Raw genomic sequence first — 15,952 nt, forward strand, 5'->3', positions numbered from 1 at the left:
TTGGCACATAGGGAAACACTGACCTATAGTAAAACATCGAACTTAGAAATACAAATATAAATACAAGGTTTTTCCAAGGACACTGATCTTTTGTGGTTCATTTTGTCACTATGGTAACGCTAGTACCATACATTATGTAGCCTACACAAACACATACAGAAAGAGAATTGGTCTTGGTATTGTTGAAGTGTTCGCAAGGCACTTATCTTTCACCACCGGATAATTTTCTTGTTTCTTCTGTCTTTCTGTGGATCAGTCTGTTTCTTTTTAAGTACACAACAATACCAGGCCATTATTTAGTCAGCACTCTGTATTTACAACCAATGGCTCTGAACTAAAGTCTAAAAAGTGCTCTTCCAAAATGATGGGTGATGACGAGAAATTGCCCTTCTCTTCTCCCACACCTCTTCTCCTCTTCCATGCCTTTTTCTGTCACAAAATGTCTTTGTTCCTCTCTTGTCTCCCTCCCTCTCCGTACATTCTTTGATGTTCGTCTAAATCAAAGAGGTGTCTATCTTTCCAATTCATCTGTCCATCTATCCATTTATCTGGAAACCAAGTGTTGTAACAATGGTCATCTGATCATGTTTGATGTTTCATTTCAAACTCCAGACCAATCATTCAGTCTGTCTGTCTGCCTGTTGGGCCATCAGTCAGTATATCCAGCCATGTTCATCTGAATCAAAGAGGTGTCTTTGTCAGATGATATTCAATGTCTGTTTTTAAACCTGTTTCAAAACCCAGCATGAAAACCTATGGGCTCATCTCTCTGTTGGCCTGTTGTCTCAGATGTCTCTAGTCCATTTATCCATCCATCTCTCCATCCACTTGCCTTTCTGTCTACTTGCATCTGGAGGAGACATCGGGGTGATCAACATTAAGCAGGCTTTACAGAAGTTGTCTGTCCATCCCTCCCTCCCTCCTTCCCTCCATCTATCTATCCATCCATCCATCCATCCATCCAATGAGGTGGTATTTATTTTGAGGATATTTTCAAAAGGTGTTTTCGATTTATTTGGGGGGGGGGGGGGATTTTCCAAACTTCAACATCAAATTGAGTCTAACTGTTTGTCCATCTCGCCGTCTGTCCACTCCCCCATCCCTCCATCTGTCTACCTCCGTCTGGAGGAGACATCGAAGCAGGTGATCATCATGAGATGGGCTTTGCAGAAGTTGACTCTGGTCTCCAGTTTGTCCGTCACTGTCTCCAGAGCTTCCAAATACTCCAGCGAGTCCACCTCATAGGCCTGCTGCAGCTCAACTGGACATGGACAGACACAGAGAGAGAGAGAGAGAGAGAGAGAGAGAGAGGGGGAGAAAAAAACAATTATTCAACAGCTGTGATTCCGTCTACATAGGGAAATACTGTAGTTGACACCATTTAAATGCTAACTTAGCTAACACCATTACATTAAATGCCAAAACAGTACACACACACCAATACAAGGACAAACAGAGGGCTTGCTAATTCCCCAATCATGCCATAATTGCAGCATGGCAGTCTTTGCTTTGTTTATGACTTAATTCATTGTACTGAAGACATTTTTTGATTTGACTTTCTTTTTTCCAATTGATTGACTGAGGTTATGATACAAAGAACAGGTGTGATTGTTGTGTAGAACAGTAGTTCTCAAATATTTTGGCTTGTGACTCACAACTACTCACAACCCCCCGTCACAGGCTGTATATGCAGAGAGTTCAACCAAAGAATAATTTTCCCTTTTCAGGTTGTTTCATTAGATTCATTATCAGAGGAGGTAGAGGCTCAAAACTATTCAGTAGAAAGAAAATAGACATGATAATACATTTATGTAGTCGAAATAGTTTTTTTCCCTATCTCAGAAATTATCTCACGACCTCTCAAAATTATCTCGCGACACCCTGTGGGGTCCCGACCCCCAGGTTGAGAACCACTGGTGTAGAATACATGATGAGGCACTCCTTAGGGCTCAAACACACATACACACACATCTTTCTCACTTGCTGTCTCTCTGTTGCTCACACACACACACACACACACACACACACACACACACACACACACACACACACATATACACAGACACCCCCTGATCTGTCAGAGCCACACACTTACACTCGGTGGTCCATTTGTGCGGCTCCAGCATCAGGTACTGTTTGGTCTGTTCCAGCTCTTTCTTCAGACACTGGTACCTGGCTCTGACTTCACTGATGCGCTGCTGACGGTGCTCCAGGAGACGAAGCTTAGCGCTGACATACACCACCTCCTGACAGAGAGAGATAAACACAGAGAGAGACAGACAGGCAGAGATATATGGATTTTGTTAACCTTTATTTATCCAGGGAGAGAGAGTTTTGTGCAGCACATATGGCTCTCTTTCAGCAACGCCCCTGTTTCACATTCACACGGTTACACACACATTCACACCTCATCGCCTCCCAGTATAACCACAGTCCTCTGCTGTCGGCTACTGAGCGGCTCCACCGGAGCAGCTGGGGGTTAAGTGGCTTGCTTAAGGCCACTGCAGGGAAAATCTATATTTCATGGTCTTTCCCTCCCTCCCTCTTTCCACCAGCTCACAATGATCACTCCTTCTCTGGATAAATAAAGCTTTTATAGAACCTGGAACCCCACCGATCTGCTCCATGCATTCATTTAGACCAATTCCGAAAGTTTGAGAACACGTACAGTATACTGTAAAAGCTTAGGAATTAGTTTCTAATGGTTTGTAAATTGATGCTTCAAAAGCAGCAGAGAGGGGAAAATGAATCTCCTCATAAAGAAGTCTCACAGGGGGAAGCCTATAGAATATAGAGCTAATGGCTCTTACAGTAATTGATTCATTCATTTAATGCTAATTCATTTTGTGAAAATCCTTCATGTTGCATATTTAAAACATGAAATTGTACAGTTTTCACTTTGAGGATTTAGGCTGTCCTTAGCTGAACTTAAATCCCCTTTCCACTTTGACATATAGCTGACATGCTGCCAATTTAAAATCCTCTCTCCTCTCTCTCTCCCTGTCTCTTCCCTCTTTTCCACCCTTCTCCTCTTGTTCTCCCCTTTAATAATCTATCCCCAGTTCTCTTCCCACAGAGCTCTATTGCTTCTTAATCTCTGTGTCCCACACTTCTAATTCAATAAGTTCAATTGGCATCAAATGGAATATTCCTCCTGCCCTCTCGCTCCTTTTCTCTGCTTCTCTCTCTCCACCCTCTTTGATCCTCTCACCTCATCCACTCCTCATTCTCCCACTCTTCATTCTCCCTTACCCCACCGTCACACGTTCTCTCTCCTTTCCTTAACCATTTTCCTTATTTCTTCATTCTCTTTTTCTCCTTCTCCTTCTTCCTTGCTGTTATCCTCTCTCTCCTGTGCTAGCTGTCTCTTACCCCATTCCCTCACTTTAGCCCTATTTGGACAGGATTAGTTTTAAAGGGGGAGGTAGGGTAATGTAATCATTACTGGAGCATATCTGTAATTTTAGTCCTATCCGTATCTGCCATGCCAGTAATTTTCACGGACTGTGGGTGCCCGCACCAGGAGAAATTCCAGTAAAATGGCCAGTAAAAATATCCCAAGGTAAAACCAGTCCCATCCGAATGGGCATCCTTCAGACCGTTGCCTGTGGTGTCACTTCCTTTGGGAAAGGACTCTTCACATTCTTCCAGGTTTTTTATATGCATGGAGGCACTTGGTGAAGCCCAGCCCAGACTGAAACCCACTGGAACTCAACTCTGGTGCAGTTGTGACTTTTCTTCACTCTTGCAGCCATGCAGTAAGACATGCTCATCACGGTCAATTCCAGAAATTACGTATCGATGCATGGTACATTTTTTTGTGTGATGACAAGGCGTAAAAAAAGTAGACTGAGAGAGTGATTAGAGATCTCTTTTCCTGTGCAAATTATGTGTTAACAATTACTTACTATGCAAATTGTCCTGAAAACTAATCCTGTCTGAATAGGGTTTTTAACCACATCTTTGTCTCCCCATCGCTCCCTCCTTTGTTTCTGATCTTGTCTCCTCCTTCCTCTCATTCCCTCTTCTTCTCCTCCCTTTCTCTCTGTCCTCCTCTGGAGTTTTCCTATCATTTATTTCTCTCAATCTCTCTCTCTCCTGCCCTTTGCCCCCTTTCCCTACCTCTCCCCTTCCTTCCTCCCCCACCTCACCCTCTTTCACCGTGTTTCCTTCTTACTCTCCTTCCTCTCACCTTGCTCCCTCCTTTCTCTCTCCTCCTCTGCAGTCGCTCGACATCGTCGATCTCGTACACCTTGATCTCGAAGGCTTCCGTGGTTGCCGTCGCGCCCCGGGGGTTAGGGGGAGCCGGAGGCCCCAGCGGGCCATCGACCCAGCATGCACCTGGGCTGGAGGAGGATGACGAAGAGGATGTGACGGACGGTTTGGAGGACCGGTGAGGAGGAGAGGAAGAGGAAGAGTCCAAGGTCAAGGCGGGAATCAGGCGACGGCGCTGGAGCCCTGAGAGAACAAATAAGATGAAGAAACAGAAGGATGAGAGGCGGCATCCTTACATCCAAATGACAAAATCATGTACCAGTGTTTCTCCCAGAAGGCTTTCCTGACCACGTAGAAACACTTTTAAATAGTATAAGACTCTTACATTCTCCATTGACATCAACACTAATGAAAGAGTAGCACGGCCCACCCTGCCTGTTCAATGGAAGGGGAAATACCGATATACATCTACAAAATTACACTGCAGATGTATTCCTACAATTTTTCAGTATTTTCGCAGCTGACATGGAGTGTAGTGAGTCCTGCCCTCTTTCTAAAAGGTTATTATTTGATTTGTATCAGCAGGGTAAATCTATTTTTAAATGACCAGAGGTGGCACACCATGCACAATGCTTTAGCAGTGCAAGCGTGATTCTCAATTGGCTTTGATTGCAACATATAATAAACATAGCATAACAACATAGCATAACATATATATATATATATATATATATATATAATTATAACATGATAGAGGAGGAGGTGGCTGACATCAAGAGAAATGGCAGAACATTCCATTTCTTTATTTTCTTTCTATTCCATTTCATTTCATCAACATAAGAAAACACATTTTTAGTAAGGGTGGGCCCAGTGAAAATAAAAGCCCTAACCTTGTTGGCAGTGTTAATACAGGACCACACTTAACTTGGGTTATATGTTGGGAAGATAAAAGCAAGGAAAATCAGAAAGCAAGAAGAATGCTAGAAAAATGGTTGGAAAGGTGGTCTAATGGTTAGAGAGATCAACCCATAACTGAAGCTGTAGATGGATGCATTGGCCTTAACAGCCAAAGCATCCATCTACAGCTTACAATTCACTCTGACAAGAGCCTCAGAAAAAGCATCTTACAGAGGAATCAAAGATAAGACAAGGATAAGACAGCGGGATACTGTGAGGTAGGGATGAGTGAAGAGAGAGATCATAGGTGGAGAGAGAGAGAGAAGAGAATGTCAGATAGATGAATCACTGGAGGGAGATAGGAAGGAAAGGAGAAAAGAAAGAGTGAGAAAGCAGAAAGGGAAAGAGAAACAGATGAGAGAGAGATAAAAAAAGAAGTTTAGTCGCTGTTCATAAGGTGTAGAGATAAGAGCAGCAGGTCACTCTCTAATCTGCCCACTACACTGGAATGAACACACACACACACACTCACATGCACACGTACGCTCACAGCATTTGCATATAAATTGGCAGCCATGTCGAAAGGAATGTGCGTTATCAGATTCACCATGAACTGGGAGATAACGGTGTGAGGGAGCATGTGTGTGTGTGTGTGTGTGTGAGAGAGAGAGAGAGAGGGAGAGAGAGAGAGAGAGAGAGAGAGAGAGAGAGGGAGAGAGGGAGACAGAGAAAGAGATGATTTTAATAAGGTTGCAGCTGTCTTTTGGTCTCAGTGCAGCACAGAAAGGTCAAGCAGACACATTCATCCATTTGTATTTCATTACATAGGAGAAAGGGGGGGGGGGGGGGAGAAAGAGTAGCTAGGGAGGGTAGGAGGTGGTGGGGGAGAGAGAGATGGAGGAATGGGGGAGAAAAGGTGAGAGAGGGTTGGGGAGAAAGATGAAGAGAGATAGAGGTGGAGGGAGAGAGCTGGAAAGAAAAAAGAGAGAGCAAATAGAATCCAATCTAATAAAAATCAAGTGTACAAAAAAAAGACTCAGCTGGAGATGTGATTAACATTTTGGTGGTGCAAACGTCTTCACACATCCCTCTTTCTCCCTCTTACCCACTGTTTATATCTTTCCTTCCTTCCTTCCTTCCCTTCCTTCCTCCCTTCCTTCCTTCCATCCTTTCTTCTATCCATCCATCCTTCCTTCCCTCCCTCCCTCCTTTGAGTCTTTGTGTCTTCTTATGACAATTTGATGGTGAATGGTCTCTTTTATCCACAGAATCAGTCTTGTTTGAAGGCAAATGAGAGAAAATCCACCTATATTACCACATCTAGGCTTCTTTGTAACACAGTGTGCTAAGACTCTATAATATCAAATTCAGCTCCCACTCTGTGTTGCATGATAAGATCAGACTGAGGTAAATTTTATTTTTTGGTTTCAGGGTGTCTCAGCCACGCTGCACCCAGTATCACAGCTGGTTCTGTATACTACGTGTGCATTTGCTATTATGGTATAGAGCTTGAGGATAGACGTTCATTTTAACTGACCCTGTATTGGAGGCCAAGAACTGCCACTATGTGTGAGCTGAGTTTAAAACAATTGAAGGATTACATAGTCCTCTGGATTATGAAAATTCTCTGACCTCTTAGGCTTATGAAGCCCTTTCAAAACCCATCAGATAATGTACAAATGCATGTCATTAAGCTAAAAACAAGGCTGTTCTTTTTAAATTCCTGAAAAGTTTTTCAGCAGACAGCGACAATATAGCATATTATTGTCTGCAACAGAAGTATAGTGCTCAAAGCTGGTGAAATAACTTCAATATAGCAAAGTATTTCTCTAACCCCTTACCCTAAGGTAGCAGGTAAAACAGCTGAAAACAGAGCAGTGAAAGTAGCGTGTGGCAGGGAGTCAGGCTATATCCTCATTCTGTATTCACTCTATACAGATGGATGTAAAGGGTATTCCCATTTACATCAGCATTCACCGACACACACCTGGAAGAGCTGCTTCTATCCATTCTGATTTTATGCACATATCCATCATCATGGGTAACTAGTATAGTGTAATTTGGCTGGCACATTAGCTGGCTGTATGCGGTGCTCTGGTGTATATATATTCATTATGGCCCACACCAGCAGATTCCCTTTACCATTTCACAGCTGGGTGGTCAGGGTCACCTTTCCTACCTGGCTCCTTCCACTCTACCACAGCCTGCTGTTTTTTACTTTTCCCTTCCATAGCTTTCTCGTTGTGTCCTCTCTGATGGATTCCCCTCACAGCACTCTCACTCCCACATCTCTGTGTATCAATGGTTTTATTCTCTTAGCCTGCTATTCACACATCTCTCTCGTTCAGAGCATTCACTTAGTTGTGTGACCACATTTTTTTCATAGTTTTCACTTCCATAGCTTTCATTCATACAGTCATTTTTGGCATTTCATAGTGTGTTTTAAATGCTGAGTGCTTATGAATGATTACGATGATGTTTGTGCTTGTGTAAAACATGAGGACATTACGCCTCATGGACAACATGGGATTGACTGCTTGATTGTTTGTTTGATTTATTATTATTATTTATTCATTCATTCACTTTATTTGTATAGCCCTTATTTACAATTATAGTCTCAAAGGGGCTTCACAATGCCCACATTATGAAACAATAAATTAAAATGAATGCCAAACTACATGGCATCAATGCCAATTCAGTCACCATCGTCTTTGCATTTTGCATTCATTCATTCATTCATCCATTCATTTGTTCATAACTAACCATGAATTGACTCGTCATTTCACATGTGTTCTTTCTGCCCTTGCTACTGCATGGAGTTTGTAGTTGAGTTATTCTCTCATCATTTTAATATAATTTTCATTTATATCATTCTCGTAACTTTCACTCTCATTATATCTAACTTCAGGGCGGCCCTGTGGCTCTACCGATGAAGGCGAATAACATGTACTGGCTACTGATGATTGTGAGCCAAGTCGCATGTGATTCCCCTCTCTCTCTCCCATCTTTATTGGGAAATGTCATTTAACCAATATTCAAAAATGAGTATAAAGTTGGTGTGACCTGTGTTGCTCCTGCTCTTCTTGCTGCTCTTGGAGCTCCGTCTGGACGAGGTGGTGGCGGAGCTGTGTTCACTGAGGGAGTCCTGGGCCGACGACGTGCTGCCTGTGTTCTCACTGCTGTCTCTCAGCATGCTCTCATAGCCGCTGCTGCCGCCGCTGTGGTAAAACAAGGCCGTCTTCCCCATGGCCGGGGGCAGCTCGCCACTCAGTACGCTGCTGTTAGAGGCAGGATGAGATCAAATTTAAAGGTACCTTCTGAGAGTAAAATGCTTTAAGCAGCACCAAAAATACACTGGTTTACCACACTGACTGCTAATAGGATACCATGACATTTTGATACAATATAATCAGACCAACTCACTTGCTGTTGCTGTCAAGGCAAAGTGATTACATTTTACAGTTCTCAATAACAAACTTAAATTAATCAATACCTGTTATCGCTGGCATGGCCACTGCTGCAGCGGTGTGGTTTTCTGGGAGCTGTGATCTTACTGTAGGGAGAGGGCAGGGTCTGGACCACTGCTGGCCTCTCCTCTCCCAGGGAACTTCCTCCTCCACTTGCCCCTCCACCTCCTCCACCACCTCCTCCTCCTCCAGCTCCAGCTCCAGCTCCAGCTCCAGCTCCAGCTCCAGCTCCAGCTCCAGCTCCAGCTCCAGCTCCACCTCCACCTCCAGCTCCAGCTCCTCCACTAGCTCCAGCTCCTCCTCCACTGAGAGCAGAAACCAAGGAGGAGTCAAGCAGAATCATTACACTAAGAGCAGCAACAGGTTGCACAAAAGAGTTGCACTTGATATGATTCAGTTTGGATAAGACGGTCTGCTAAATACAAAAATGTAAAAACATTTTTTTACTGCTGGCCTAGTGAACAGTAGCCTTTTCCAGTGACTTACCTTGCCCCTCCTACTCCTCTCTCCTCCCCGGGTTCAGTGCCTCCTCCTTGGGCATGGCCCCTGGAGCGAGATCCTGCGCTGCCCTGGAGGAGCTCAGAGATTCGACCGTTGACAGCGCGGAGAGGCAGCTTGGCGGCCAGGCTTCCTCCCCGGCTGCGGCTCAGAGACTGGGTGGACCAGGAGCCAGGGGAAGGACCCTGCTGCTGCAGCGGGCCCTGGACTGAGCTCTGGGGCTGGGTAGACAGAGTAGATGGCAAGATGAGAGATGGGAAAGAATGAGTACCCCCACTCCTTGAACTGAGCTTCACCTGAATTACTGGCTTTAACTAATTAATTAATGTAATCTCTGTTTCTTTCTGTAAAAAAATGCAATACAAGTGAGAAAGGTCTCACACTGATTGACAAAACTGATTTTCTGAAGGAAGTAAAACTGATCACATGGTAGAGTTTCGTCTGGTGAACAGAGTCAGGTAGTTTACATGTGTTAAAATGGGTGAAAATGTGTTTAGTAACTATGAAGAAGAATTCCCACCTTTCCGTTTGGAGGAAGGCTGGAGCTGCGGTTGACAGCCTGGGGTAGAGACTTGGTAGAGAAGCTGAGAGTCTTGGTGCTGGAGGCAGACAGACTCCTGGCCTTGGGACTACTGGCCATCAGCAGCTTACTGACCGCTGAGATCTTTGACTGGCTGCTGTTTTTGGCCGGCGACTGTGGAGCGCTGCTCGGCCCGGGACTGGCACTGAAACCGGGACTGTTGCCGTTAGCAATGGGGGAAGACACCGATCCGCCACGGGTGAGGCTGCGCCCGGTACGAGGCATGGTGCTGTCCCCCCTCACCCCTCCTCCTCCCCCTCTCAGACTCTCCCCCCGCTCCAGGGAGAAGCAGTCATAGTGGGGGGAGCCGCTGTGGGAGCCGTGGGCCCGGCCCAGCGAGTTGGTTCTGCTCGCTAGCTGTTCCAGCTTGGCACTGAAGAGTCTGCTGCTGTCTATGCTGGAGCCTCGTTGTCTAGTGACACTACATCCAGAGACTCCTGCATCATCCGCCGGGCTTCCCAGGAAGGAGAGCCCATGGCTGGGTTGGTGGAGGGGGCTGATCAGGGGGCCGGCAGCCCTGTTCCGCTGGTCTAGGCTTGACTTCCGTACCGGTGGCAGAGGTGGGATTCCCCCCCTCTTGTGGGAAAAGAGGCCCTGTTTTCCGGTGGATCCCCTCCGGTCGAGTGTGGACCGGGGGCTGCAGGGGGTTGAGGTGGTGACGCCAAGACTCCGGTACTCAAGTCCATTATCCAGGCCATCGTGGCGGTTGAGTCTGTGCCAGCCGCGGGGAAGACTGGCTGTACGGTGGATGTCTGGGCTATAGAAATTAGTCAGGCATTCTCCCTGGGCAACCACAGCCACCATCTCACAACCATCCACCACTCTCTTAGAGGAATCTGGAGACGACATCGCCTCAGCCCGGTGGCTCTTCTGCTCTACCTGCCTCTTCTCTGGCTTCACTTCACACACCAGCTCCCTGCATCTCCCCTCCTCCGCACCACGCTTCAACCAGGGGTCTTCAAAGCTAATCTCACCGGAAATGGAAGCTAAATGTGGGGCCGGCGTCATATTGAGTTTGGCTGGGTCTTTCATTAAGCCGGTTTTGGTGGGTGAGGAGAGGATGGTGGGCTCCTGTATGACCATGGGTTTGACAGCCACACATGGGTGAACGCTGATGGTGGTCTTGAAGGGGGAGTAGTTTCCAGACGGCCCCAGGCTTTGTATGGTTGTTTTACCCATTGAGGGAGGCAGTTTCTTCAGCCTGTCTTTGGTTGGGGTTCCCCTTTCACTCCCGCTCTCTGACAGCACGATCTCTCCCTCCAGACTCCCTCTCCTCTGGGTGCCAGAATTTCCCTGACCTCCAGGGACTTCTGCCAGCCCCTCTATCCCAGAGGAAAGGCTTTGGTTGGGGTCAGGTTCAGCCAGGGCCTCCCCTTGCTGGCTCTGGGACTGGCTGAAGCTGTGGAGGGACTGATCGGCTTCACTGCCCATGCTCAGGTCACTGAGCCAGGAGGAGATGGAAGAACCACAGCTAGGCATCACTGAGACCAATGCCTCGCCCTCCAGCCGCAGCTTGGCCATGGCCACCTACAACAGGGTACAATACAATTTGGTATAATATGATGTGCTATAATCTGAAAGACTTTGATTGAATATGATATGATTTAGGCTCTAGCCTGGTAGCCTGGTAGCATGATAGGGCTGCCATCTTCATCAGTCCTCAATCAAATTCTGGCAGGTGAGGATAATTTTTTTTACGATTCAATATAATACTTTATGATTCAACATGATGCAGTAACAAACAGTCCAATGCAGTGCAGTAAAGTATGGTACAATATGATGCAACTTTGTGATGGACATTGCTTTATATGTAAATTTGAATTTAAATAATATAAATTCGATTTTGTATTTGGAAATAGGTACATTTATAGATCCTCGCGACAGACTGACTAGGTCCATCAGACAAACAGGCACACAGCTAATGTTTTAGGTTACTGTAAACGTAAAGTCAGTCACACTGACCTCTGCCATGGCAACCACCTCTGTCACCCCAGCGGTTGTTGCAGTAACGGCGGACATGCCATAACCCTCCACAGTTCCATCTTCTGCAATACTGCTGATGATGCTGACGGGCCGGGAGCCCGAGGCGAGGGCGGTGACAGAGCAGCAGTCGCTGTTGAAGCTGATGATGCTGGATGGACGACAGGTCAGGCCCTGAGTCTCCATCAGAGCCCGAACATCAAGGTCCTCCTCGCCTCCAGGAGCCACAGTGTAGACCAGTTCATCCTCCCCCACAGAGAGAGGCCCGACTGGGGCTAGAGAGACTGCTGGACCTGGGGTGGAGGTGAAGGAGAGAAGAAAGGTAGAAAAGTCATCCATCAGGTGTTCTGGTTTCCTAGTGTGGTAAGGTAGATAGTTGTACTCATATTGCGAAGGGTATGAATGTGGCTCATGACTTTTGTATTTCATCCCATTCTCCCTGTTTAAAAATCTGTGAGATAGCAGTGTTTTACAGCATCTCACCGTCCCTGTGTGTGTCCAACGGTATCTGTGGGACGTCATCGTCGCAGAGCGTCTCGGCTGAGCCAAGGCTGGCAGACAGAGACGGAGCTGGCTCCTGGACCTGTGGGCTCATGCCCACAGGAGAAGTCCTGGACAGCAAGGACTCTGTGGAGGAACGGCCGCTGTCTGCAGCCAAACTGTCTGCAGAATCACAGACACAAAATTGGCAGAGAGATTAACTTTATTTTCCAAGTGCAGAATACATGCACCCGCTGGTGTATTGGTGACTGAGGAAGTGGGTTCAAACCAGCAGTAATTATGCGGGCATACTATGCCCAGAATAAAATATGCAACATACAACATATGCAACGTAAATAAATAAATAAATCAAAATTAATTATATTAGCACAGTTTAACACAAAAATTGTTTAAAAAAATGCTTTAACACTCAAATGCTCATAATAAAATTTAAAACAACAGAGAACAAGATAAAAACAAGATAAAAAAAACAGTTTGGACTGAAACGGACAATTAACACACAAAATGCATTCAGTAACTCCACCAATTATATAGAATAACCCAATAAAAATGACAGAAATGCATTTCAAGGTATAAACACAAATATAAAACAGGTATCAAGAATACATACTGTCTGGGGTCAAAGAGTCTGCGGCCTGGCCGTCCTGGGCCAGGGTGTGTGAGGAGAGAGGGGGCGTTCCCGGCATCACGCCCTTCTGGGTGTACACCTTACACCGCTGGGACGGGGAGGACGGCGGCCTGAGGACCAACAGAAACACAAGGGTGTTGACAATGGTGACCCACTTGGACTGTTCATTAGCCCGCATGCAACTCCTTCCTTACTACTTCCGATTTTACAATAATAGAAACAAGCATGATATAATTTTTTTCATGTAAATTTTTCAAGTTGTTATTTTTTTCCAATAGTTGTTTTTACTGAAATTTAATGAAATGATGAAGATGTCAACAGTCAGCATAATTGCATGTGTGTGTGTGTGTGTGTGTGTGTGTGTGTGTGCGTGTGTGTGTACTTTACCTGTACTCTGAGGTTTTGGTCAAACTGGCGATGCCGAGGCGTGGCGATCCCAGTGGGCGAGCCTTACCCTCACTGTTACTGCCCCCACTCAGAGACTCACGGCTGTCCAGTCAGACAACAGAGGAGACATTTTGTCAGTTAAAATCAGATGTTGATGGTAACAATTGCAAGAAAAAGCACTGAACCTACAAAACTACATCTAATTAGTATTAATTATTTAATTTAGGGCCACTAGGGCATAAAAGTTTACTATTTTGTTCTACATTTTATCTTGCATTAGATTCCAATTAATCCTGCACCTCAGTTGGGATGTGCATGTAACTACCTTCATTCACTGAATGGTGATGTAATGTCCAGTGTCATGTTGTTCATGACTGGATAATTTTACCAGCACTAGTAGTAGTTTCTACTCTCTTTTTTTTTTTTACTACTTTTTGACTTTGATACCAACTGAACCATTTGAAATTCAATATACTTAAAGAGCCTTCTGGTGAGCAGGTACCACACACGTTTTGGGCACAGCACCTGTCCTGACCTGTCATGAAGGTTGGAGCTCTTGGCCCGGTGCAGGGGGTGAGTGGTGGTGCCGCTGCTTCCTGTGACGCTCCTGGTGCCAGTAGCCATGGAGGAAGCAGAACTCTGGGCCAGGCTATGGATCATCGACTGGGCCAGCTCCGCCTCCTCCACCACCTCCCTGATCTCCTGCAGCTGCTGGTCATTGGTCCTCCTCCTGGAGGCTCCTGGTGAAGAGGAGGAGAGCTCCGCTGCACTTCCTCTCGGCCCTGCGGAGCCTGTGGGATGTAGGACAGAACAGAACAGAACAGAACTGTGTTTTTTTCCAACTCAAATCCAAGTTGGGACCAAAAGGTGAGTTGCAGGAAGTTAAATGGGACTCTATTCTCAAGGAATTATTAGGATACAGTGGCATCGGCTGGGTTATGGTGCCAAAGCTGCAATGCAATTTAATGAATATGAAGATAAAATACTGTAGGTTAGCTCATTCATTCATTCATTTATTCATTCTCTCACTCATTCATTCATGTAGGTTGGTTTGATGCTGGAATACAGAACTACATTTGCCAGATTGGCAAAGCTTTCAAAGTCAGTTTTGGGGTCATGAGGAAAAATTATTTGTGTCCAAAGAGTAAAAGTTAAAAAGCCACTGGGAAAGGATCCTTATACATTTCAGAGATGGAGTCAGCACCTGCATCTTCAGGTCTGTGCAGAGAGAATGAATTAAAGCCTTTACCTGTTCTGGCTGCTGCATCCAAGACAGGAGCAGAGCCAGGAGCAGACGGAGCTGAGGTTGGAACAGCTGAAGCTGAGCATGGCTCTTGTTTGGCGCTCAGTTTGCTAGCTGGAACCTCCTCAAAGGGAAACTTTGCCACCTGAAACAATGGACGGATGGATGGATGAAAAAGAACAGAATGGAACAAATTTTTCAAGGATAATAAGGTATTTGAGGAATTCAAAATTAATTGGAATGCCTGTTCACTTGCAGCATTTTGTATCACCATCTGAATGCAAATGCTTTCTACAAGGGACACTACAATTGCCACTACAAATAGAAGCTGTGAGAGCAAGTGAAAGCAAGGATGCAGGCAAAACACTTTTTTCTAGTTGAATAGATAAAATATTCAATTTGTCAAACAACTTGTCAAAATTTGCATATACCTGTACCATCAACTACACTTTCCATCACAAAAACATACAATTTGTATTCTTCTGTTTTCTTTTCTACCTGTCTTTCTCTGTTGTGATTCTCTGTCTTTTTTTATGTATGGATGTTGTTTTTCTTTTCACAATAATGAAAAAAAAAAAAACTGAAAAGAAAATTATCTTCACCTCCTCACTGCCGTCAATGCAGTCCAGTCTCTCCTGCAGCTCAGCGAAGGTATTGCACTTGAGACACTCAGCTCCCTCTTCTGGGACGGGGGCCAGCGGCTGCCCTAGCAGGGACTGGGGGGGCGGGGGCAGGGGCTGGGAGTGTGGGCCACTGGGCTGGTCCTGGGACTCTGGCTGAGGCTGGAGCTAATGGAGCAGAAATCAAGGAGTAAGTAAATGTCACCTCAGCAGAAGCTTGAGAAGGGGCTTTGTCAGCATGGGGTCCAACTTGAGTAAATGGAGTGATTTACTCTCTGGGACGCAGACATTTTTCCACAAAAGTCTAATCAAAGCATTTTGTCAGCAAGCAAATCATCAAGTAGTCTCCTCATTCTACTGATTACTGTTGATTGCCTAAAATGTAAATGTAAATGTGTTTGAATTACCTTGGTCTGGGCTCCGATTGCCTGAATTTGACTTTGTGGTTGTTGCTGCTCTGAAGCTTTTCCTCGAAGCAAAGCTGGAATAATTGGTACAAACTCCGGCGGTCCCTCGTTGTCCGTCAGTTCTCTGTCTGACACCGCGGCCCCGTTAGGGCCCACGTAGATCACCGTGTCACATGACTGCTCGCTGCTCGAGTACTCGTCGGGGTCACTGGAGAGGCGGAGCAACGGGTGGTCGGAATCGGCATCACCGCGGTGATGGAAAGACCGTAAGTGAGTCGGGCGCCGCATGCGGCCCTCCTCGCAGGAGCTCTCTCCTCCAGACGAGCTGGAGGTGTATTGCTGAGGAGAGACGGGGCGAGGGGAGGAGGAGGCGAGAGAGGGAGGGGAAATGTTAAGTCATGTTCCTTTTTTAGATTTTCAGACTGGACTTTTACAGATTATTTTTTTGGCATTTTAGCCTTTGTTTGAAAGTTCACAGTGGGGAGACACAGGAAAGGCTGGGAGAGACAGAGAGAGAGAGAGAGAGAGA

The 15,952-nt window shown here is 45.8% G+C and overlaps 1 protein-coding gene across 1 annotated transcript; it reads right to left on the reverse strand.

Moving 5' to 3' along the window:
- Window positions 1-1,112: 1,112 nt before the first annotated feature.
- On the reverse strand, window positions 1,113-15,762 carry LOC139650322 (kinesin-like protein KIF26B; the record flags this gene model as incomplete). The annotated part of the gene is made up of 17 exons (XM_071526947.1): window positions 1,113-1,261; window positions 2,096-2,246; window positions 4,193-4,458; window positions 8,176-8,390; window positions 8,606-8,738; window positions 8,865-8,884; window positions 9,066-9,298; window positions 9,598-10,955; window positions 10,998-11,184; window positions 11,620-11,924; window positions 12,121-12,300; window positions 12,749-12,876; window positions 13,154-13,255; window positions 13,689-13,944; window positions 14,403-14,541; window positions 14,999-15,184; window positions 15,424-15,762. Coding segments are annotated over 17 exons (4,347 nt in total), but the record flags the coding sequence as incomplete, so codon positions are not given.
- Window positions 15,763-15,952: the final 190 nt, after the last annotated feature.

The sequence above is a fragment of the Centroberyx affinis genome, unplaced genomic scaffold (assembly GCF_046629955.1).
Source record: "Centroberyx affinis isolate AG114_WGS23_722 - 3 ecotype Tasmania unplaced genomic scaffold, CSIRO-AGI_Caff_v1 ptg001482l_1, whole genome shotgun sequence".
In the NCBI taxonomy this organism is placed as follows: Eukaryota; Metazoa; Chordata; class Actinopteri; order Beryciformes; family Berycidae; genus Centroberyx; species Centroberyx affinis.